Here is a 25095-nt window from a genome sequence, read left to right on the forward strand (position 1 = left end):
TATTCCTCTATTTACAGTTGTCTGGTATGAAATTGGTCAGAAAATAGGGACAACTGGGACATTTCTTATATAAAACTCGGACAAATCAATGGTTTTGGATAAATCTGGGGACACAGGGCTCAAAACTGGGACTGTCACTGGTAAATAGAAATGTCTGGTTACCCTAGCACTCTGTAACTTTTTGGTAAGGCCAGCCACCTGCTTGTCTCCATGGAGATGTTATTGCTTTATTTTATTTATTTTTTACAGTATGGTGTTGAGCTTATCTATCATGCTTATTTAATCGTAGGGGTTTTATTGCAAGAAAATACATTGTAAAACATGCATGAGCGGGTGTGAGTGGGGTTGCCTTTCCACAGATCTGACCTCTAACTTGGCCTAGTAGTGTTAGATTAAGGTTTAGGTACATTTATCCTCTGCATTTGACCCATCTTGTTACCTGCTTGTGGGTATAGATATGTTTAATGCTATACTGTGGAGCATTTTTGGGCAAAATAATGTTGAAATTAAACGTATAAAACGGTAGGAGTACAGTATATATAAACTACTGCATTATTTAACAGCTCATATGATCGAAATTGTAAATACTGTATTCGATCTGGCAGTTTTATCCAGCAGATGGCAGTATTTGGTAAACAATGTCGCATGCGGATGACGTCACGGGCGCTTTGTCTTGGCGCGAGGTCGGAGGCAGATTTGAAAAGCTTCTGTCTCTGGACCGTTTGAAAACAGAGACACAAGACAAACGGGCGCACAAACATCAGCCCACAGCAGCAGAAAGAGGCAACGCAGGAGTTTACAGTGGAGAGTCACGTACTGGCCACAGGTAAATGAGTTATGGCGCATTTATAAACCTCCAGCAGCGAATCTAGTGATGGTTTTTGAAAAAGTTTGCGGACAGATGCTAACGAGGCTAAAGCTAACCACACAGATCTCACCCAATGTTCTTTAATACAGTCTGCTACTAAAATAACTTAATTAAATAGGGCAAACACATCGCTCTCTGAAGCTTTATGTGTTTGTTAGCTTACACAGGATATGATTTAGCTAACCATAGAGCTATTTTCTGATTAGTTTACTGGTTTAGCTCACGTCCTGTCTGTTTGTGACCGTTTGTTTTGGTTTCAGACATGTCTTGGGACTTCATTGTGCCCGTCTGCGTTGGTGACTTGGTGAAAACTGGAGGAATCAACCAATATGTGGTACAAGATGTGGTTTCCCCCAAACAAATCCCACAGTCCATCAGCAGTAAGTACAGTCAGAGAAAAGCCAGTCCTCTCTGATTTACATTTGTACGGTGTTTTGTGAAATATCTGTTTGGTCTTTTGAGGATTCAAGGCAGAACTCAGAAGCAAAGGCTCCATGTGCATTTTGCAGCACTTTGACACAGGATACAGTTTGCTGCAGTAAGTACATTTAGACTAGCTTTTTATTATAATCCAGTGGTGGAAGAAGTACTCAGTGTTAAGTAAAAGTACAAATACCGGAGCAAAAAAGTAACAAGTAAAAAGTAAAGGTATTTTGCATAGATTTTGAGATCTAATAAAGCTTCACGTGTACTGATGTTGATAAAGATTTGTGCTGAGTTTTGTTCAACAGAAACAATTCAGTTGATATTTTTTCCTCTGTTTTTATTTGTGTAATTTTGTTTGCTCAAACTATAAACATGTTAAAATTAAACCTTCAGCCATTTCAGCAACAGGTCTCAGACAATAGTAAAAATACTTTTACTTTTCAGTCCTGTTCAAAAATGCTCTCAAATCTAGGGAAATAAATACATTTTACTTTTCACTGGATACTTTTCACTTTTAAGGACATATTTACATTAAAGTATGTATTTACATACTTACATACAGTATTTTACTTTACTACTTTTACTTTAGTTTTCATCACTGCTGTAATCTGTGAAAGAATCAGAAATATTGCCACGGGCGTTAAACAAATTCAAACTATGAATGTGCAGCATAAATGATTATAAATAGAAAAATCTAAACTATGATTTAAAAAATAATAATAATAATAAAAGGTATAAATAAAAATTGACTTTGTCTGAATATAAATACAAAATATACAGTGTGGACAGAATAATTTAAAATAGAAATGCAAAAATGATTGTTGAAGAGGGTTGTTTAAAGTGACTGAACTGTTGTGGTGTTACCAACTTTAAATTATTTTCTAGGCACAGCAAATCAGTTGACCTTGGTGTGAAAGAAGATGCACTGGAATTGCTAATCCAAGGTAAGTGCTTGTATAATCGTCACCATACTCTGTGTATCGTGTTGTTAATGTCTATGTCTGTCTCCTTTTAGTTGTAACAGGTCTGGCTGGCTCTCTGCCTGCCCTCCTGATGTCCACCACCATGTCGGCTGCAGAACGCAAAGAAAACCTGAACGCTGTCAAAATGAGTGTCTACCTGCTCTGCAAACTCACAGAGCAGCTGGAGAGCGACTCCTACAGACAAAGCATCGTCACTGCACCGGGAAAGGTACAATACAACTGCTAGACTCAAAACAATATTTCAGCCAGTTGAATTTCTTGTGTTTTCAATGTGTTTTGGTGGTTGTTGTTGTTTTTTTTAATATATAGCACATTTAAAACAACTTAAGCTGACCAAAGTGCTTCACAACAAAAAATAAATGAACTTGAACTATTTTTTTTATTTATATATTACACACAAAAAAACACCTTTCACAGATTTCCTGGTTTAGACTCTTTGCCCATTGATGAGAATATGGCAGATATCGGATAAGATCAAACCATGAGATAATCCTCTAGTTCTCTGTTCGGTGGGTAATCTTGACAGTGTGGTGTAGTTTTACTGCATTGTTGTAAGGGTCCACCTACAGTTAATCTGACTCCTTCTTTCAACTGCCTCTCTTTAAAGAAAATGAGATTGGACAGGGAAGATGTCAAACAATGTATGCATATGTGTGTGTGAGTAATGAGTGATTTGTAGAATGGACAACTAGAGGATTTTCTGTTTAAATGGTTTGACTTGTATGAAATCTTCTTTGGTAATCTGAGGGCTGCATGTGGTACGCCTGTTTTATTTTAAATTGTGTGTAGTATCATTGAGTCAAGGTATTGATAAATGTTTCTTTCTACAGGGAGGGAAAAAAGGGAACACCGGACAGGGGATGCACCAGTGGGACAGTGAGAGGGAGGCGGTGCTGCAAGCCTTGGTTCAGCTTTTCCAGGTGGATATTCGATCGCTATGGAATCTCTCCCTGGTTGAGGAAGAGTTCATCAGGTATGTGTTTAGACCAGTGATTGATTCAACATTTTCACACCAAATATCCCTCACAGAAAAACGTTTATATTTATAAAATTTATAAACCTACAATGCCCCAAAGTGCTGCACATGTTTAATTATCCTGGATACAAACGTGTGAAAATTATACAATAAAATGTTAATGATGGTTTAATCCTAAAAAATAAAATACACAAGTTTAATTTAAATTTTAAAATAGCTGTAGGTCTATAGAAGGGTAAATTGGGTTTATATACCACTTAAAGGGCTTTTATTATGCTATTTTCTGATCTTTGTTATAATTTTACCTTGAGTTTTGTTTCATTCACATATTTAACACACAAATATTCACAAATATATGGATACTTGACAAAAGGTAAAAGGAGCTGTTAACTTGAAAAATAGCACTATATGACATCACAAGGTGGAACAGCATTTTGAGCTTTGGAGGCAAGGCTAATAAACCAGGATCACTCAAACCTGTGTTAATGAAACATAACAATAATCTGGGCATGTTTCTGAGGAGGTAACAGCATTATAGCAGGGCTTAAGCTTCATAAGAATATATTTTGTGTAATATAGGACATTTAACAGTTCCACAATTACTCCTTCATTAGATCGTGTTTAGAGCACAACAGTATTAAAGCTTTCAAAATAGGTTTGAAGCAGGTTTAAACCTTTGTGCCACATTTTTTAGAAATGGGAAAACATGAAAGAAATGTTAAATTCACAGAATGGGCGACCCATAAGTAGCAGACATGCCACCAGGATTACCTAGCATACCTTGCCAAAATATAGATATTAAAACCTTATCTAACTTATCTTTTCCAACTGACAACTTCTCTTTCAGCTGTGTCACCTGTTGCTGCTACAAACTGCTCGAGAACCCAACAATCAGTTATGTTAAAAGCAAACCCACAAGAGACGGCATCATCCACCTCCTCGGAGTAATGATCAAGAAATACAACCATCTACTCGGTGAGACTTGGCACTTTCTTCCTCGAGCAATTAATGAAGTGATAATCAGAATCTAATTATTTAAAAATGTGCTTGTTAAAATTGGGGTGACGGCAGTAAACACTCCTCTGAACATGATGCTTTGCCTGAGGCTTTAGTTCTAGCGGTAACAAAATGTGTTTAAATGACTCTTCGTCTGTTTTGTTCATGTTAAAATTACTATTGACATTTATTTTTTTGTAAATCAAATTGAATCAAACTGAGATTGCTCGGTACAAAGTGAAAAAAATGAAAATTGCTTTGCCATATAACCAAACCCCAACTTATCCTCCTCACTGTACTGTGCAAATTTCTAAAAAAAATAAAATAAAAATAAAAATCTGCTGAACTCTCCAGATTATGTAATACAATATCGAGTGGTTTTATTTGTGTTGCTCTTTCACAGGTGCGAGTGTGAAGGTGATTCAGTTGCTCCAACACTTTGAGCAGCTTTCCTCCGTATTTGCCCAAGCTGTGTCTGTTTGGAGCACAGAGTACGGCGTCAGAGCAGTTATAGGAGAAGTCATAAGGTTGGCTTCCTATAAATTATTATTGTCCATCCTTGTGTGTAAAATTATTGGTCCAGTTTAAGTAATGTTGGGTTTTTTTTGTACTTGATCTTCAGGGAGATTGGTCTGAAATCCAGTGAGGAGTTGGCCAGAGAGGGCTCGGGAGTGAAGGCCTTCGCTGCTTTTCTCTCTGAACTTGGGTCCCTTGTGCCTGAACTTTTGATCCCCTACATCAGCATGTTAATCACCCACTTGGAAGGAGCGGTAAATATCAACATGTTCTTTTTTTTTTTCATCCTGACAATCAGACAGAATTATGGGAATGCATCATAAATGTGAATGCAAATGTTATGGTGTAGGTTCAAATAGATTGGTAGATTTTTTTTTTCCAACATACCCATTTTGTAGTTTTTTTTTAAAGTTTTCTTTTTAATAGAAAAAAAATGACATCAAAACAATTTCTATACAGTTTTATACATCTTGCACCAATTTCTTAACCCAAATATGCAAATAAAAAGATGCTCAGCCTTAGAATTAGCCATCAGAATTTTCTCATTGGACATTTAAAGTTTTTTAAATGGAAAACTTACAAAACATGTTCGAAATGTTTCTTCTGAGACTAAAGTAGCAGAGGATTAACGACTTTATAGCCATAGGTCAGTTGAAACGACACAAGGAAACCAAAGAACATCAGAAAAAAGTTTATGCAACTCCAAAAACAATCTAACCCCAGAGATCGGGAAACAATTGCTGTACTGTTATATATATTTTGCACCTATTTGTTAACCTAAACGTGCAATTAGAAGGTCAAGACTTTTTCCTCCCCCATGAATTTATTCAGTATACTTTAATCTTGCCCTGTGATGAGACCAAGGCGAATATGAGCTCTCTGAACAGGAGCTGAGATCTTCTGGCTCTGAGGCAGGTAATCTTGGCTGAGCAGAGGAGTGTTTCTGCTCTGCTGTAAGGGCCTGTCCACAGAGAAGAGGCTTTAGACCAAACATTACTCCTCTAAAGTTCAGTGGAGTAAAGCGTCACAGCCCGACAGTTTGAGCGTGTGGTGGGACGAGGTTTCAGAGCCAAGAAGAGCGTTCAGCTCCATCCACTGTTTTGGTTTGCAATGAGTTCTGTCTTTGGTAATCTGAGGGCTCCCCACACGTCACTGAATCTTTTATTGAAGGATAACTGTATGTTCTCTGGATTATGAGATTTGTATTTAGCATTTCCTCTGCCATTTTTATTATACTACTCAACAGGGGACATTGCTTCTTGAGTACAAAAAAAAATCCCATCAATTTTCCAGTACAATTACAAAACAAAAACATTAACACTTATACCTCATGACAATAAAATTTAACATTGTGGCTTGTATAACTTCAGAAATTGTTTAACTACTCCATAGTTAAACACAGTCTTCGCTTTTAAACATTAAATTAGCAGATTATCATTAGATATCTGCCCATAAACTTTCTCAGGAACTATTCTAACAGTCGTTTTGATGTCTAGGGAGTTTAACAAATCTCTACATCTGCTTCTTCAGAGCCACACGATGCGCATGGCTGTCTGCGAGGTGCTGGGAGAGCTCCTAGTCCATATTCTGTGCGGGGATGGGCTGGATGACGCTGGAAAGGCCGACCGCGACCGCTTCTTTGACACGCTGCAGGAGCATTTACACGACACAAACTCCCACGTCCGAGCCAGGGTCATCCAGGTGTTCACCCGAATCGTCAACGGCAAAGTATGTCCGCATTTTTCTTTATATTTGATTAGAAATGTATGAATCCGTCCTATTCACGTCATATCACATCTGAACTACTTTTGAACACTTTCTTTAGTCTTTCTTGCAGTATAACTCAAATTTCTGCCTCCAGTTGGCGTCACAAACTATGCCTGTATACTCAAGTGTCATTTTTTTTAAAGGTGCACTATGTAACATTACCTCTTGGTGGAGAGTCTTCCACCCGCTTGTCTCCGTGGAGATGTTTTTGTCTTGCCTGGGTTGTTCCGCAGTGTTGCATCAAACGTATCCACCTTGTAATTAATCAGTTGAGTGTAACCTGGTTTGGTGGTGTCCTCTGCTTTTCTTTATTGATATAGATTGTTTAATACTCTATTCTGGGACATTCCATGCGAAGCAGTCTCCGTAGCGGTTGGCAAGTGGTGAACCCTCCACTAGTAAAAGTTACATGGTGCACCTTTTAAATGTCAGAGGCGTCAAACTCATTTTCACCAAGCACCACATCAGCAAAATGGCCAGATGTGACTGTGCGGCAGGATAAATGTCACTAAATGTAAACAAATGCCATGTAAAATAAATGTAACTACTTTATTACTTATTCAAGTTGCAAATATTACGTGTCCGTGTAACTGTATTTCCTGATAAACTGACATTTTTAAAAGTGTGTATCTGGTCAGAACCTTCAGCTCTGCTTCAAAAACAGACTTTTAATTATTGGACTATTTGTTGTTTTTCTTTAAGGCTAACTTTTGCATACTTAGCTCCATGTCGACGTAGATTGTACCGACCGCGCCTCATAACCCAAAAAACCTACAGATTTTCTCCTTAAAGCACAAACTTGTATTCACCTTTAGCACCTTTCTTGAAACTTCCTTCCACGCCGACAATTTTCCTCTTCCTGAACAATTTGTGATGATTATTTGCAAATATTTCTCAGTGTCACTTGTTGGGGAAAATCTCATTAATTTATTGTCAATACACACATTAAATCAGTACAGACTTATTTTAAAATGACAGTCGAGCCTTAATTTATCTTCTCGCGGGCCACATAAAATGACATGGCGGGCGGCATTTGGTCCCCGGGCCTTGAGTTTGACATGTGGTCTATGTGAACACTGAAGAAACAATGCAGGTTTTTGATGATTTTGTAAATTGCAATAGCTTTTTTTTTCTTCTTTCCTTCAGGCTCTGCCCTTGTGCCGTTACAGTGAAGTGATGAAGCTCACAGTGGGGCGACTGATGGACAAGTCTGTAAATGTAGTGAAGAGCGCCATCCAGCTGCTGGCGGCGTTCATTGCACACAACCCCTACAGCTGCAAAGTAAGAGATTAACACAATAATCTAAAGGTATAACATGGTTTATTTTGTATTTCAATGTATTTTTGTGGTAGTTGAGCAGTGAAGATCTTAAGAAACCTCTGGAGAAGGAGACGGCCAAACTCAAAGAGATGAAGGAGAGACGTGATGGAAAAGTCCCCGGTAAGAAAAATAACAACTCATTGTCTAGTTTTACAGCTTAAAATTATGAATTAAGATAAGCCAGGTGCTGCTCGATAGTAGAGAAGTAACAATAACTGAAATGACATGATATAATTTCATCAAAAGTCTCACAATAATATCATGGGCCATCACAATACTGTCTATCTGTCGCTTAAATTAATTGTTACGGTGCAGCAATAGTTAAAAAAATAAAAAAAAATAGAGAAACTACATAGACCATGATTCTTTGCTGTTTCAGTGCAGACTACATAAAGAAATAACTGTTATTAAGCGCTTTGAATCTTAATTATTTGTATTATAACATTACCATAGACTTGTCATTTTAAAAAGGAAAGTGGCATTTTCAGTTTTTGGTTAGTCTCCACAAAATATCACAATAAAGATCGTACCATGAGATGCACATCATGAAAAGGAGATTTGGATATCGATATCGTTACATCTCTACCCAATAGAGTGGTTTAAGCAGTGAGATCGATTCCCGGCTCTGACAATTTGCTGAATTCCCTCCCTGTTCTCATCTCCGTTTTACATTTACACTGTCCTGTCAAATAAAGCCTATAGGCAAAAAAACTCGTAAAAACATACTTAACCCAGCCATTTTTTGCTCAGTGTGGCGTTCAAAATAACCTGATCTATTAAATTCATAAAAATGCGTTACTAGTTTCCACAATAAATTGGAAAGATGCCAGAGAGAGACTCCTCAGTTCCAACATCTTCCCATCGTACTCTGGGTGATTTTAAAGATGAGGGTTTTTTGTTTTTGGCCCTGATAAAATGTATGTCAGTTTAAAGATTAGTTTTGTGCCCTGTGATGAGACCAAGGCGAATATGAGCGCTCTGAACAGGAGCTGAGATCTTCTGGCTCTGAGGCAGGTAATCTTGGCTGAGCAGAGGAGTGTTTCTGCTCTGCTGTAAGGGCCTGTCCACAGAGAAGAGGCTTTAGACCAAACGTTACTCCTCTAAAGTTCAGTGGAGTAAAGCGTCACAGCCCGACAGTTTGAGCGTGTGGTGGGACGAGGTTTCAGAGCCAAGAAGAGCGTTCAGCTCCATCCACTGTTTTGGTTTGCAATGAGTTCTGTCTTTGGTAATCTGAGGGCTGTAGAAAACTTGACCTTTAATGAAGTAAAATCTATACAAGGCATATGTAGGAAACGTGTACAAGTGCTTACTCCACCTGAAGGCACTGAGGGCAGGGTTTAGTAATGGATCCTGAGTGTGTATTTATCAAACACATTTCAGCTGAGATAAGAGCCACATCTTTACGGTTTTGGATATGGGACCTTGACTTATCTGTTTCAGTGCAACACCGTCCGAACTAGAGATAGACTGATATGCTAAAAAGTCCAAATATCTGCCAAAACTAATATCGGCCTGTGCTGGAGATTTAGGACTAATAGCCGATATATTTTGTTTTGGTTTCTGCTGCCTAAAAATACACACAGAGCTTTATATAGACACTTTAATATGAGGAGATGGCTGCACAAAATGTGATTACACTGTGCTTTTATAGATATTTGTTAAAAAAGGAAACTTGGGGGGAGTTTGTAGTAAATTTAAATTGCATAATTTGTGGGAACATAATCAAAATCGGCCCCACATATCGGCAGAATTTTGTGGCCATTGGTTGCTCTGGATTCTAAACAACTGGCATCAGTCATGAAAAAACCCATATCTGTCGACCTCTAATATGAAGGAAAGGTTTGTGTTTCTCTGTGTGGGGTCAAATTGGAATAGTTTTGGGGATCAGCACAAACGATGCTCAAGAATTCATAAATGTAAGAAACCTGCATAACACAGGGGTGGGAATAAATAGGTATTATCCCACTCTCTTTTGGGCAAAGACGCATTAGTCTAAAGACATTTTGTCGTCCAGGTCTGATCCAGAGTAAAAGCCAAAAGTAAAATCTGTCAACTGGACAAAAAGTTGTAGGAGTGAAGATGTTTGGCTGTTGGTCCAGGCCGCTTCTTCAGTTCTGGTCAGTGTCCAGCAGTAATCTGACCAGAATTGAAGGAGCAGCTTGGGAGAGCAGTGAAATGTCTTCACTCCTACGTTTTGTCCAATTGACAGATTTTACTTTTGGCCAAATCATCAGTGTAACTCTTCTTTACCATGACTTTGAAATACTGTGTTTTTTAATAAATGTAAACAAACTGGACTCTTTTTAAACATCTTAATTATACACTGAACTAGATGAGCTTTTTGCCATTTCATTTGGATGTGTTTGACTTGTGTTCTGGCAGTGGCTGTGATAAAGGCATCTGAGCTGTGGGCCGCTATGGAGCCGGAGCTGCTGGTTACGGTCAGAGCTGAGCTGGAGCCCAAAGGAGAGAGTGAAGGAGAGGAGGAGGAGGAAGAGGAGCAGGAGGAAGAAGACGACAGAGCCACCGGGGTCAAGATCGCTCAGTATCTTCGTGACAACAAATACAGGTACAAACAAACAAACCTACTTTTTGTTTTTATTTTTTGATGCCCACATGAATAATTAGGTCGCTCTGACGTCTCGACTAGTGAGAATCGGAGGTGAGCGGAGTTGACGAAAGTGTCTTGTTTTTATTTACCTGACGATACTTTTGACATTTATATGAACAAATTGATTCGACTGGTTGTGCTGCCTAAAACTGTGTATACACTTGTCCATATTCTTCTTTTTAGGGGGAAAAAATATTTAAAAAAGAGAAAAAAATGTGTTTTGCCATTTCAGCCAGACCTATTTACATTTTATACTCTTAAGTCTGAACTCTGCTCCAAACCTCATGCTTTTACTGACAGAATTGGCCGTGGATTCACTACTGACATGATTAGATCTTCATTTGATTACTGTAATTTACTTATTGCACTTCCTTATTTAAACACAGCTGTAACAGACATAACTAGAGGTAGGCCAATATTTGGACTTTTCAGTACATAGGTTTTCTGCGTTACATCTCCAGCACAGGCAGATATTTTGTTTTGGTGGATCTGCTGCCTAGAGTGTACGCCCAAAACTTTATATTAATGCTTTAATATGAAGAGATAAATGCAGTAAATGTGATACGCTGCTCTTTTGAAGGTTTGTGGTAAAAAAATAAATAAAATAAACTGCTGTGAGTGAGTTCAATTTGAGGAAAATGATCAAAATTTGCTCTATATATTGCCCCAAAAATATTGTCAGATCTTATCGGCTGTCGGTTGTTCTGGATTCTAAACACTCAGCTTTGACAAACATAACCCAGTATTTTAATTTTGCATTTTGTTTTATAGAATTAGCTGTCTGTCCTTGTACTAATTGTCCATATCCTTTTCCTCCTCAGAAATGCAGTGCGTTTGTGTGTAAAGGCCCACAGCAGATTCCCCGAGTCTGACATCTTCTCCCGTCTGTCCACTCTCTCCTCGGAGACCTTAATGGACACTCTGGCTTTCATATTCAAAGGTAATGAACCAAGTGTCACGTACGTAATGTATTCCTCTCCATAGGTGCACACACTGAGAGCTTTTCACTTATTCTAATAAAACCAACTAGGACCTTTTTTATTACATGTATTAATGAGATGCTTCCTGTTCTTTCGCCGTAATGTTTGTAAAAAATATACCTGGTTTTGTTTCAGTATTATATTTATGAGTAAAGGTTGAGTTAAGGTGCATTTTCAGTAGTTTCTCAGTAGTTTAGCAGCATTTTCTGTCTTGAATATTTATCATCAAATTGTCAATCAGTCAGAAATGTGCCCAGTCTCTTACAATAAGTGTCTCATGTTCAGTGATTCATGATTCCGGGTAATAAGTTTTATATGTCAGAGCTGAAAATTGTGTCAAAGTATCAATTTGCTGTTAATAATGCTGACTCAAAAATTAATCCTTACTCAACAATATAAAGTAGATTATCTAAATTACAGACTTTGAATTATTTCTTGTAACTTGGGCTGCAGGAAGTGAATTGATTTTAATCGCAACTAAATCATTATTTAAATAATCGTATCAAAAAGACACCACCAGGAAATAAGTGTTTTTAACCTGGAAGTAGCTTGACTTCAGCTTCATCCTGCTCAAATTGAATAAAAATCTAATATTTCTGAGTTTCAAATTACATCACAGCATTTTATAACCCCATAACATTTAATACAGATGGGGGCAGCCAAAATTGATGATGTTAAAACGTTGATTTTTGTTGTAATATAGTGAGTTGTAGGGTCTAGTCACTAATGGAAGTGAAGAGGTTCAACATTTATGAATTAACCTTTTAGATATTTGATCGCAAAGTACAATGTAATCGATGTAGAAAACTCTCACAGGCAAGAATCTGAAAACCACTAATTCACATGTTCTAAACTAATCAATTACTCAAAGGATTGTTGATTAATAATTAGTAAAATAATTGATAGTTGTAGCTCTACTTGCAAATATTAACTTTTAGGTCTTTTAAGTACATTTTTCCATTAACATTTCCACACTTGTTCATTACTTGCAGATGTATAACTCAACAGCTGAGATGACATTTTTGTTTACATTTTCAGGCTCCGGTGAGGACTCTGCAGACGTGAGCCAAAATCTGCCCCCGACTCCTCAAAAGGAGGAAAAGGAGGGTGACGAGAGCGAGCTGCAGAAACAGGAGATGCTGGTGCAGTATCTGACAGACACGGAGGCGTTTGCTCTGCAGGTGGAGAAGGCCATCGCTGTCATCAACACGATGCTCTACTGGAAAACCACCTCAGGTAAAGAAAAAGAACGTGAAATCAACCAACACTCGCAGACTATTTTATACAGCTGAAGTTATATCTGTTCTGGCTGGAACTCCAACAAGTCTGGGTTTTCCAGAGAGGGAAGACTAAAACATTCTATCCAAAATGCAGGACAAGGAACACATATTTGGGGCATTAATTTAATAAAATAAAGGTATTGCCTTTTTTAATTTTTTGCCCCCTGTTTACACTATGGTTGCTATGGTTACTAGGTAATTTATGGAATGCCTTATCTGCAGCACATGTCCAACCAGGAAGTGAAATTGTCTTGGCACAGTTATTCTAAGATTTTGCAAAAAACTTGTACCTAGTTTGAAATTTTTGCTAACTACGTTTAATGAAATGTGTAGTCTGACCTGTAATATGCATTTTAAGGGTCCTATGTTACGTAAAACTGACTCTTGTGAGCTTTAAGGCATGCTATAATGTTGTTACCTCATCACAAACAGACCTGGAGTTGTTTTGTTTCATTCACACATGTTTGTAGATGTAGACAGACTGAAAAAGTGTTACTCAAAGCTCAAAATGCTTTGTTCCACCTCGTGACGTTGAATCGGTTGTTTTCACTGTAAAATCTACCTTTTTACCAGTAGAGATCGGCGATTCCAGGACTGAAATCATCCAAATGATTCTAGTGAAGGTGTGCGGAGTTTAAAAACACAGTGGAGCACTTCCTGTATCACCACATGATGACATCACAAAGTGGAACAGAGTGGGGTTTTTTTTGTTTGAGAGAAGAACTCAGCCTAAATATGCAGGTTTGTGTGTCAAACATGTGTGAATGAAACAAAACACAACTCCGGGAATGTTTTTGATGAGGAAACAACATTATAACATAGATCAGAAAATGATGTAATATGGGCCTTTTAAGCATCACCTGTGACATCAATAAACTGCAAAAGGAGCTCGCCAGTGTTTCCCAAACCCATACAAGGATATGAACAAACACTGTAGTTCATTCGATGGCGATGGGAAGCTGTGTACTTATTTTCCATTGATCCTTTTCTCGCAGTGGTGCAGGAGGCTGTGCAGTTCTGCGTCACCGTCTGCGAGTTCAGCGTCGCAAACTCCATCAGCGGTGTGAGGAAGATGTTGCCTTTGGTTTGGTCGACGGACGCGGCGGTTAAAGACGCGGTGGTCCAAGCCTACAGGAGACTCTACCTCAACCCACAGGGGGACACAGTCAGGTACCAGCTACTTAAAACGTACGCTTAGGTTGTATTTGAGCCTCCCTTTTTCAACAATGCTCAACTCAAAACTAATGTGGGCAACTAGGTAACATTTGAGCTTCCAAATGAGTATTTATGTGAAGTTTTTGTACCCTCTCTCTAACCTTTAACAAGTTTAAAGCAGACATAACAAATTTTCAGAGTTTGTAATCATGTTCTAGATGTTTCCCCTTCTTGTTTCCCCTCTCAAAGTTGTTTTTGGAGTGCTACGTACATGTTTGGCAAAATGGTGACTTAAAAATGAATATTGCACAATCTACCCCTGTTTTCACCACCACCGGCAAATGCTCACTGCTCTCTTCTTACTTCGTTCTCCAATGTTATGTTCTTAATCGATGATACGGCAGCATCCTGTAGTCATTTTGGTACAAAGAAAAAGGTGGCGACAACATCACAGCTCTTTGTTATTATGTCATTTACACTGAAATAAGCTCCCATTCTGCACCAGTTTTCTAACAGACTGTGGACTTGTTCCTTTTATTGGTCGTTTTAGTGAATATTGTGATTTAAAATGTGAGAAATAACAGTGATCCATGGGTGTCGTAGATTATAACTATATAGCAGACACAAGCACAATAGATATTTAAACCATTTTTGAAACCTAATGTAATTGAATAATTTTGTACTAACTTTTATTAACCAAAATCATCCATACTACTACTTTTTTCAGTGACTTAATTTCTAGATGCTGTCCCCTCCCTGTTCACGAGTTTCAGCCTCCCGTTGTATGAAAACCTAAAGCCTTATCAAATGTTACATCTGTGCATGACTATTGAGGCTTTTTTTTTTTTATACCCCCAACAACAAATGTATTAAATTAAATGGCAAGATAAATATGAGCCCATACTAATTTGAAGAACACAGTTTGAGCATGTAAAGTCTTTGAGTGTCCAAAAAAAGTGCTTTATAAATCCAGTGTATTGCTTTGTTCTAAAGCTCACATCCATGTCTCTGCACTGTTCAGGATGAAGGCTCAGAATCTGGTGGACAACCTCTCGGAGCTCATGGTCGATGCATCTCTGGGAACAATCCAGTGTCTCGAAGAAATTGTGAGTTACTGTCTGCCATTACATTCAACTCAAACTTTATTTCTATCACACATTTTTAAAAAAACTACTGCAGCTGACCTAATTATACGATCTATTTTGTTTACTCTTTTAACCGTCTCTCAGGTTCAGGAGTTCTTTGGCAGTGGGAGCAGTCTCCAGTCCACGGTGATCCAGGTCCTATGGGAAAGATTCACCGGCAAAAGGGAGACCTCCATCCTTCACAGGAGAGCCGCTGTGCTGTTACTGGGGATGGCTGCAAGGTGATTATTATGCATCGATATTCTCTAATTAAAACCTGACTCATCAGGTAAACACTGGAAAAAAGAAGCCATAATATAAGACCTTAAATAAATCCATTATGCCAGTTTGTGCCTTAAGGATCACAAAAGCCAGTTTATGTAATATGTTCCAAGTAAGACAATACCCAAAAAGAGGAGAAGAATGTGGCAAAAATTTGGAAAACGCAAGAAAAGCAGAAATAGTTGTATTTTGTTTCATTCACACATGTTTGATTAATCCTTTAAATCCTTTATTATTAGTCTGTACATCTCCAAAGCTCAAAATGCTCTGTTCCACCTTGTAATGTCATGTAGTTGTAGCTTTTCTTTTCTTTTTTTCTTTTTTTTTTTGTAGGGATTGGCAATTGCAGGGCTGAAATTATCCAAATTATTAAAGTGAAGGTGTATGGAGTATAAAAACACAGTGGAGCTTTTCCTTGATTAGCACATGACATCACAAAGTGGAACAGAGCGTTTTCAGTTTGAGAGAATTCAGCTTAAACATGCAGCGTTTGTGTGTTAAACATGTGTGAATGAAACAAAATACAACTATTTCTGCTTTTCTTGTGTTTTCCAAATTTTTGCCACATTCTTCTCCTCTTTTTTGGGTATTGTCTTACTTGGAACTGTTCTGTCAATGATTACGTTCTTTTCAAAACCTTAAGCCCCAGTTTAGACCCTATTTCACTATCCAGGACTCCAGACTGCAACCTGCATTTTTGGCATTTGTATATTTCACTACTTGGGGGGGGGGGGGGGGGGGGGGGGGGAAACTTGCAGTGTTATTCAGGCTATATAAAGTGAATTTACGGTACATAAGAATAAAAAGAGGAAAAGAGGGGGCGTACTTATTATTAAACAATACCATAATCTTCCTCTTACAGATGACTTTTGCGACTTTGTTCCAGCTCATAAATCTGCATTAAACATCTATTATGGATTAAATATAGCTTAGGTTTGTAATATTAATAAAAAAAATGTAACTTGCGCCTCTAAATCTTCTGCCTGTGCTCTTAAAAGATTTCAGACAGGGACTACTGGGAAAAAATAAATAAATGTCTGGTGGAGTCTTGCTATTGATTACATTATATTTTAAAACTTTTCCAAAAGCAAAATGCACAAACGTTGAACAAAAGATCTGTTAGTGACTAGACTTTAGAATTGTGTTTTAACGGTATTATTTATTTGAGCCGGCTCCTTTTTTTTGTAAATGCGGTGATGTCATCCGGAGCCCAGCGTTATGGAAGACTATAGAGAAATATCAGCTTTGCCTCTGCCACAATGCAGCTAAAGTCACGACTCAACCATTTAACTGGGCTCTGAGCCAGTGCCTTTTAAAAATGAGTAAGAACAGAGAGAGAACTATCTGCAGCCCACACACTCTGCTGCCTCTCCATCCATAAGCATTTATAACCTATGAAATCCACTGTGCTTTTCCCTAACCCATCCTCCTACACCCATTATAGCCAGGCTCACGCTGGGAAAGTTAAACCAATGAAACCAAACTAACTGTGATTTATTTATTGATTTGTTTTCCTTATATTTCAATGATCAGTTCAGTTGTTATATTCACAGGGCACATTAACACATCCAGATCTTTCACGTTTTAAAGAAAGATTTAGTTTAGCCATCTTTATTTTTACTTGTACAGGAGAACACTTGCGCTCTTTTTCGTGAGTGCCCGGTTTAAAATACAACACAAACTGAAAATAAACAAAACAAATTGGTAAATAAAACATTAAAAACAGGTGCAGATGTGTGTACAAAAGTTTGAATACAAAAATCCCTCAAAATCCCTCACGTTTTTGAACTGTAGAAGTCTAAATAGGACAGCAGGTGTATTTATTTTATTTTTGTATTTTGTTTTTCTTAGATATTTGCTACTAAAGTGCAACTCTGATTTGATTACTATTAAAAGTTCAGCCCAACGAATATCTAAAAATTTTTTGATGGGTAAATATTACAAATCTCTTAACCTCTGTTTTAAAAATGTCTTTTGTTTTGTGCGTTCCAGGTCCAAGCGGGAGGTTGTTCTCGGTAATCTGGACACCCTCTGCTCCGTTGCTTTGGGAGAAAAAGTGACTGAGGATTTTCTTTTTGCCCGAGACACCGTGATAACCATCTGCAGCATCACTGACCACGTCCGAGTAAGATCACAGCTACCGTGATTATGCTGCGTGTTGTTTAAGTGAATGAATTAATACAGTTAGGACGTTGATGTAAATGTGTCTGTTTTAATTTAAAGTCCCAGTAGACGTTTGTTGAATTTGTATTTCTGTTTTGCAGCAGTCCAAAGATGCTCCTTTTAGACTTCCCCAGGAACACCAGCTCTTCACCTGTCTGTTCAACGCCATAGCTGAAGGTAGGTGCATAAAGTTTGTCCTGTTTTTATTTGGACTTGCTCTGACTCATTCTGTTGTGTCATAGTTGGTTGATAAGTACTAGTAAAAAAACCCATAACAAAACAGAAAAATTCTACTTAAATTGCTTTGTAATAGAAATGGGACCATTGGATTTAATTGTACCAAGATTGGATTTTCATTTTCATTTAGGCTTTTTTTTATTGTTGACAAAAGGCAACACAAAATTTTTGAACCTTGTGTGTGATGAAGTGAACCTGAATGTAGGACAATAATACAGAATGACTCAAACACTCATGAATCAACTGAAATACGACTTTGACTTAACAGATTATGAAGGATCACGGTTAAAACATCGCCAAAAGCTCATAAAAGTTGATTTTCTCTTTCAAGGTGTTGTGATGGAGGACCCATACTGGCAGAGCTTCATGGAGCAGGCCGTCAGACTGATCTACTTCCTGTCTGAGTCACCTGACCAGCTCTGCTCCCGCCTCCTGCAGCGCTGCGCTCGTCAGTTACTCGACCAGATCGCAGAAGGCGGAGAAACGAACAAAAACCCGATCCAAGATGGCTCCCAGGACTCGGAGCCAGGTGAACACGGTGAGTCGTGATGTCAGTTTGTACGGACGTTTGCGGAGTCCAGAAATGTAATAAGAAACATCACAATTTCATTCACAATTATTGACACCGTGACAAAATAAATGCTCATCCAGATTTACTTAATGTTACTCCATGGAGAAGTCATTATTTTCCACAATACGGCATTAAACATAATTGTATTTATTCAATTGCAGGTGTTTAATTGCTAAAAAATACCTTAGAAAAACATGTATTAGCAGATTTCCTCACTACAGATCTGACATCGCCATGGAGAAATGTAGTGCCATAGTGTGGAACATTCACAAGACAAAGCCATAACATCTCCATGGAAACTAGTGGGCGCTGGACTCTCTACCATAAGTTACATAGTTCACCTTTAACATCAAATTACTTTTTTTTTCCCTGGTGAAATTCTGACCTGCATAATCATAGTATTCTATAATTCTTGACTTGTTTTTTTTAACTTGACACAACTATAACATAATCTGAGTTCATATTTGATCCTTTTCTGCTCCTTGTGTTTTCCTTGTCCCGTTTGCCTCCAGTGAGCTGCGTGTGCCTGGCTCAGCTGCTGGGGCTCTGCGGGGCTGTGGCGTTCTGGCAGGTGTCTCATCTGGAGCGCAGTGTGAGCGCGGAGCTGCGGAGGAGGAGAGGAGAGACGGAGGAGAGGGAGGAGAAGGAGAAGGGACCCACCAGCAAGTCTAAGGTAAACGACAGCAAACATGTCTGTGCAATGGAAGTTATGGGACCAGTGTTTCCCAAACATAAAGGAGACAGTTGAATGGTCGGTGCTCCGGCCTCACAGCAAGAATACAACCTCATACATATTTGAATCGAGAAAGATGCAACAAACGTAGATTAACAATGCAGTAAACTGATGCAGGTGTCAGTGTTTATAGACTTGGTAAATTTGCGATACTAGTCCCCAGAAGGGCTTTTAAAGGAAAGGCACGTTTATTTGTACAGCACATCTTGTACACAAGGTAATTCAAAGTGCTTTACAGAATAAGAAAGACGTTAAAATCACACAAATCAAAATATAAATAATCACAAATAATCATCATAAAATTAACATTAAAAGAGAAAAGTGCAGAATAAAACCTTTTCAGTCGTCTGCACAGATAAACAGAACCATTTTGAGCCTGGATTTAAACATTGTCAAAGTAGAGGTCTGTCTCACATCTTCAGGACTGTTCCAGGTTTTAGCTGCAGAAAACTTAAACGCTGATTCCCCATGTTTAGTCCTGACTCTGGGCACCAGAAGGAGGCCGGTCCCTGAAGTCCTCAGAGTGTGAGATGGTTCATGTGGCACTAACATGTCAGAGATGTACTTTGGACCTAGGCCATGGAGAGACGTATACACAAGCAGAGCTGCTTTAAAGTCTATTATTTGAGCTACAGGAGCCAGTGCAGAGACCTGAGCACAGGACCTATGTGCTCGAACTGTAAAACTGTTCAAATTTTACTAAAAAAAAAGGCATTGGGATTATTTGTAGAAAAAGCCATAAATGCAGTGAATTTGTCAAGAGAATCAAATATCAACATATTACACATTTATGTTACATTAACTCATACTCACATTTCACTCTCTCTCGCCTACATTTTTACTCTGGATTAAAATGTAGGGAAATGATGTTAAAGTCAAGGTAATAAAAATGGATTCATAAGGTTTATCATTAAAACATCTGAAATCCATTGACTCTTTATATTGATTCCCGCAGACGACGCAGAGGTATTGGAGCAATGTTTTTGTTCATTTTTTGTATGCCATTTTAAACTACACGGTGGCGTTTCATTTTCAAGCTTCAAACTTGACATCCATCTTACGAAGTCTTTGTTATTAGCAGTAAAACTGCTAATGAAGCATTAAATTTTAAAGCGTGTTTGCAGGGGGCCACACAGCGGCACAGTTACTAAAGTGTCAGTCATGTCACACAGCTTCATTTAGTCTCACAGAGAACATGCGCTGTAATTACTCACCCATCAGGAAACGCAAACAAATGACTTTTTAATTAGTGTTGTGATAGAAAATTACCATCAGATTATTATTTTTCGAGAAGCTGAAGCCCTGTTGCATTATAAAGGTACTGCATGTAGTGGGGTTGTCAAATGAATGAAATCAGATGCTCCTCGATACTAAAACTAGTATCGAAACCTGATACTCATTTGAGAAGGTATCAATACTAAAAAGTCACATGAACAGGACAGAAATGAACCTTTCCTGAATAGTTTTAGACTGATCTTGAGCTGTATCAGAACAACCTACCTATACATAAGATTGTTAAGATGTATTTGTGATATAAAAGTTAACCCACAGTCGGCAATGTTTGGATGAAAAGTACATTCCCACATAAAAGTATTATTTCTTCTTTCTTCTTTTAAATGTTTTGATGTGTTTTTCTTCTTCTGTTGTAATCCCAAACAGCAGGCAGCCAATGAAAGTGCCATGGAGGAGGAGCTGGGTTTGATGGGAGCTTCGGCTGAAGACACAGAAGCAGAACTCATCCGCAAAATCTGCGAGACCGAACTACTCGCTGGTAGGATCCTCCTCCCTCCCAAATTACTGTGGCACAGACCAATTTTAGCGCAATAATCTCGTTTTTCAAGTACAGCACTGTGCTAACGATTATCTTCTAGTCATGGTTAGTTGCTCAGTTTTAAATTAAATCGTCAGTAATACAATTTATTAATATTCTCCCTCTAGAAGCCTTCAGTCTCCAATATTTCAACCTGTTATTTGGTTGAAAATCAATTAAAAAAGGCATTGTAGAAGGGGAAAACAAGGGGGAAAATTTTTTTTACTACAGCCGTAATTGAGAGCGTGTTTGTCATTTATCCTCCTTCTCTTGTTTCACCTGTAGAGGAGAACCTGCTGTGCGCGTTCCTGCCCCTGCTGGTGAAAGTCTGCAGCTCTCCAGGACGATACTCCCACCCGCAGCTCACCACAGCGGCCTGCCTCGCGCTCTCTCAGTACATGATGATCAGGTAAACAGAACAGGGGCGTCATCAAACTCAATAATGATCCATCAGCAAACTCGTTTACTGTTGTACTGAAAGTTTGTTGAGTATTATTATGAAGTACTTCTACATTCAGTCTAGCTATTGCTCTAGAAAAGCAGTGCAGTGCTTAAAGAGGATATAGACCTTTTTATAACCTTTTAACAATGTTCTCTTCTCATTTATCCACTCAAACTTTACTGTGCATTCATCAGTCGAAATACAACTTTACTTAAATATGCATTAGGCGGCATTGTTCCAAAAATGTCCTTCTTTTCCCCTTACAGCAGCAAAATTGACTTTTTAAGAGAGTAAATCAGAAGGAAACAACTAAAATATGGTTAAAAGCTCTGACGTTGTTTTTTGGAGTGATTCCTGCATCTTTGAGCAATCTTTTTTTTTATTTTCAAGACGTCATTTTGCCGGTCAATCCCCGTTTTCACCTCCACCTGCAAAAACGCCCACTGTGACGTACTTACTTACTCCGTTCTTCAATTTTATTTTCTTAATCTGTTGCATTCGGCAGAGGTACAAGCACAATTTGTGTTCTTTAATTGGTAAAACGTGTAGGATTCAGCGGAGTCGTATAGCCATTTTGTTATTTTGTTGCGATACTGGGACTGGCGTGAATCGGCGCTGCAGTTTCATACCAGATATCAGCGGACTCATTTCATTTTATTAAGCCGTTTTAGATCAATTTCAGTTTAAAATGATGATCCGAAACAATAACTAACGCAGTCGAATCACATGTATTTAAAGTTGGTGTATTTCCTCTCTCTCCTCCTCAGCCCGTCGGCCTGTGAGGAGAACCTGCGTCTGATGTTCACCGTCCTGGAGCGCTCCTCCCTCCCCGTCGTCAGGGCCAACGCCATCATCGCCCTGGGAGACCTCACCGTGCGCTTTCCCAACATCCTGGAACCCTGGACACAGAATCTCTACGCCAGGTAACGCAATGATGCTTTGGTTTGTTGTCGAGTTATAATCTGACTTGAAATCTAAATTATATCATCCAAATTAGTCTGACTCTTAAAAGATTGCTGTCCTTTTTTTTGGTTTATTCCTAACCCCTAATAAGATGAGTTTTGATGACTTCAAAGTTGTGCCCTACGCTTCTCTTCTCTCCGGGAGGTCACATGGGACAAATATTTAAAGAGCCCATATTACACCATTTTGTGATCTATGTTATAATGTTTCCTGATCACAAACAGACCCGGAGTTGTGTTTTGTTTCATTCACCCATGTTCAACTTTTTAGGCTGAGTTCTTCTCTCAGACTGAAAACACTCTGTTCCACCTTGTGATGTCATCATGTGGTGATACAGATAGTGCTCCACTGTGTTTTTAATCTTCACACACCTTCACTAGAATCATCTGGATAATTTCAGCTCTGGAATTGTCCATCTCTACTGAACTAAAGGTAAAGGAGGAGCTGTTAACTTGAAAATGACCACTTCATGACATCACAAGGTGGAACAGAGCGTTTTGAGCTTTGGAGATGTTACAGACTCATAATAAAGTGTTATTTAAATATGTGTGAATGAAACAAAACACAGCTCGGTATGTTTTTGAGGAGATAACGTTATAAAATGGTTAAAAGTTCACAAAGGTTCTATATTACGCAAAACTGACTCTTACGTTTTGGGTTTTTTTTCTAAGTAAAATTAGATTCTTACCTTTTAATCCTCCAGGTATCCTTTAAATATCATGTGTGATGGTACTGCAGTTATTTAGAGCTGTTCTCGCTGGGGACTCCCGACCCCATCTCTCATCTGGCCTTTCTGTCCCTGTGAAATACGTTGAACCCATCGCTGTTCCTGGTTTGCGACTGATCCAAGTCCAATCAACTGTTACAACTGCCCTAATGCTTCACTGAACTGCATGATGGGAAAAGTTTACACTGTCCAATCGAGGAGCAAACTTTTGAGATGATCGGTGAAGGAGTTTGGAGATGACAGGGGGGAAAAAAAAGAAGAAGAAAAACTGGACTTGATCCCCTTAGTTGCCATGGTAACCGGAGGGCGTTTTAAGCCTGAACTCGAGTCGTGAACCGGGGGCGGAGCTTGGGACCCCCCCTGTGCGGTGAAGGCATTGGGCAACAATGAAACGGCTAATTACTGGTGTGAATGAATGCATCTGTGCGAGTTGTAATTATGTAGAACAAGTGAACAATAAGAAGGGAATAGTACAAGTTCAAGGTTCCACGATTTTTATTTTTCCATGAGTTTTTTTTCTTAAGTTTTAAACGAGTTCCCTTTTTTTTTTGGATGTAAGATCTATCAACAAATTATCAGTTTGAAGAGTAATTTAAGTACACTGTTTTAACAAGAGATGGACGATTTGAAGACGTTTCCAAGTTCTACAAGTGGCATTTTGTAAAGTTCACGATGAATAATTAATGTTTTCTGTCATTTCGCTTGTTCTCACTACGAGCTCCATCAACCGAGCAGCTATTTGAAGTTCAATTTTAATTATACTAGTCGTTAATACTCACTGGGACTTGTTTCTCGTTCTTTTCTAAGCGCGCCGCCCTCCTCGTGTGAGACCAGATAAGCGTTTCAGGGCTAATTGTTTCCCACTCACCTCCACCTCCTCTGTTCTCTCCCTGCCCGCCCTGAATCCTCCCGATAAGAGCGTTAAGAATTAATTGCCTGCTTATTACTGTACGCCGTTGTAATTCCAGCTTTGGCGAGCACCAGTGCCACGTACAGCGCTCTGATGCTTCGCCAAGAGTCGTGCTCTGGTCTCACACGGGTAATGAGGTCCTTTTGTTGTGGTTTATTTGGCAAAAGCTTTGGTTTTAAAGGGGACGAAGACACAAACGCCACGACTTATTTGCAGTGGAAATGAGGCGGTTGTGGTAGTTTAGGTTAAAATAACTTTCACAATTTCTCGTCACGTTTATAAAAGTGCTTCAAATCCTTACAGTGTGTTAGAAAAGTGAATTTTACATGGACATGTGGGGGAATACGTTGTCCTCATTGGCATATTTGTATTTGACCCATCCTGTGATACTGTTGTTGGATTGGGTGATTGTGTTTATTGTTTTGGTTTAATTCAAGGCATTTAGTAGGAAATCTATCTTTTTTTTTTAATTTATTGTATGTTTTGTTTTTTGTTTTTTTCGTACCAGTAGGAAAGTTTAGTTTTTGTTTCTGTACTGTGATGAGCTTGGAACTTTTGAATTGACTTATGGACGTCTGTAACTCTCATCTTCTGTCATTATGTATAGAAAATAATTACTTCAGTTGTTGCATTCTGTTGTTTATGGCAGCTCATTTTTTTAACAACACTGCATTAAGAAAACAAAGCAGAATTGCCCCCAAAAAGTGTTCAGTATTATCGTTTATTGCCTGTATTTACTTTAGCAATACATCGCACTTCTAAATGCATCGTGACAGGCCTAACCACCACCTGCCGCTTACTCGTGATGGAGGGTCACCGACGCGAGGAGAGGCTGAGGAATCACAACATGACTTCACATATATTGGCTCATTTGCCCTGCCGTTTTTTTTAAGGCTCTAAAAATAAAAACTTCCGAGCTGCTTACGTTTTGAGTCGTGATAAGTTTGACTTCCCCTCCTCTAAGGACGGGAGCTGAGTGTGTTTCCACTGGCCACAGTCTAATGAAGTGTAATCTTTAATGACAGAGCGTGTCCTCCGCAGGCTCGGCGACGAGGAGCCGTCCGTGAGGCAGACGGCTGTCACGGTTCTGACGCAGCTCGTCCTGAAGGATGTGCTCAAGGTCAAAGGTCAGATCAGCGAAGTCGCTCTGCTGCTAATTGACCCCGAGCCGCACATCGCCAGCCTCGCCCTCAACTTCTTCAACGAGCTGTCGACAAAGGTGAGCTTCCATTCACATCTGTGCCAAACATTTTTA

The 25095-nt window shown here is 38.8% G+C and overlaps 1 protein-coding gene and 3 non-coding genes across 4 annotated transcripts in view; all 4 read left to right on the top strand.

Annotated features, from left to right (window-relative positions):
* Window positions 1–726: 726 nt before the first annotated feature.
* The window catches only part of ncapd2 (non-SMC condensin I complex, subunit D2), a 33280-nt gene continuing 8911 nt past the window's right edge, over window positions 727–25095 (top strand). Inside the window, exons 1-26 of the mRNA XM_033981045.2 lie at window positions 727–826; window positions 1129–1248; window positions 1331–1406; window positions 2180–2238; window positions 2310–2485; window positions 3108–3250; window positions 4101–4228; window positions 4653–4776; window positions 4872–5019; window positions 6296–6493; window positions 7679–7813; window positions 7885–7972; window positions 10235–10421; window positions 11285–11403; window positions 12482–12679; window positions 13719–13893; window positions 14900–14984; window positions 15108–15244; window positions 17277–17409; window positions 17549–17624; window positions 18016–18222; window positions 18768–18928; window positions 20648–20759; window positions 21084–21207; window positions 22008–22163; window positions 24882–25059. Of these exons, the coding sequence (XP_033836936.1) occupies window positions 1131–1248; window positions 1331–1406; window positions 2180–2238; window positions 2310–2485; window positions 3108–3250; window positions 4101–4228; window positions 4653–4776; window positions 4872–5019; window positions 6296–6493; window positions 7679–7813; window positions 7885–7972; window positions 10235–10421; window positions 11285–11403; window positions 12482–12679; window positions 13719–13893; window positions 14900–14984; window positions 15108–15244; window positions 17277–17409; window positions 17549–17624; window positions 18016–18222; window positions 18768–18928; window positions 20648–20759; window positions 21084–21207; window positions 22008–22163; window positions 24882–25059 (3441 nt within the window). The 5' untranslated portion in view covers window positions 727–826; window positions 1129–1130. The remainder of the gene's footprint in view (window positions 827–1128; window positions 1249–1330; window positions 1407–2179; window positions 2239–2309; window positions 2486–3107; window positions 3251–4100; window positions 4229–4652; window positions 4777–4871; window positions 5020–6295; window positions 6494–7678; window positions 7814–7884; window positions 7973–10234; window positions 10422–11284; window positions 11404–12481; window positions 12680–13718; window positions 13894–14899; window positions 14985–15107; window positions 15245–17276; window positions 17410–17548; window positions 17625–18015; window positions 18223–18767; window positions 18929–20647; window positions 20760–21083; window positions 21208–22007; window positions 22164–24881; window positions 25060–25095) is intronic.
* On the top strand, window positions 2716–3028 carry LOC117384525 (small nucleolar RNA U85). Its single transcript, XR_004542512.1, has one exon. It is a non-coding gene; the product is annotated as a small nucleolar RNA U85 (small nucleolar RNA).
* On the top strand, window positions 5611–5905 carry LOC117384524 (small nucleolar RNA U85). The gene has a single exon (XR_004542511.1). It is a non-coding gene; the product is annotated as a small nucleolar RNA U85 (small nucleolar RNA).
* Window positions 8797–9091, top strand: LOC117384523 (small nucleolar RNA U85). The gene has a single exon (XR_004542510.1). It is a non-coding gene; the product is annotated as a small nucleolar RNA U85 (small nucleolar RNA).

This window comes from Periophthalmus magnuspinnatus, chromosome 16, assembly GCF_009829125.3.
Source record: "Periophthalmus magnuspinnatus isolate fPerMag1 chromosome 16, fPerMag1.2.pri, whole genome shotgun sequence".
Lineage (NCBI taxonomy): Eukaryota > Metazoa > Chordata > Actinopteri > Gobiiformes > Gobiidae > Periophthalmus > Periophthalmus magnuspinnatus.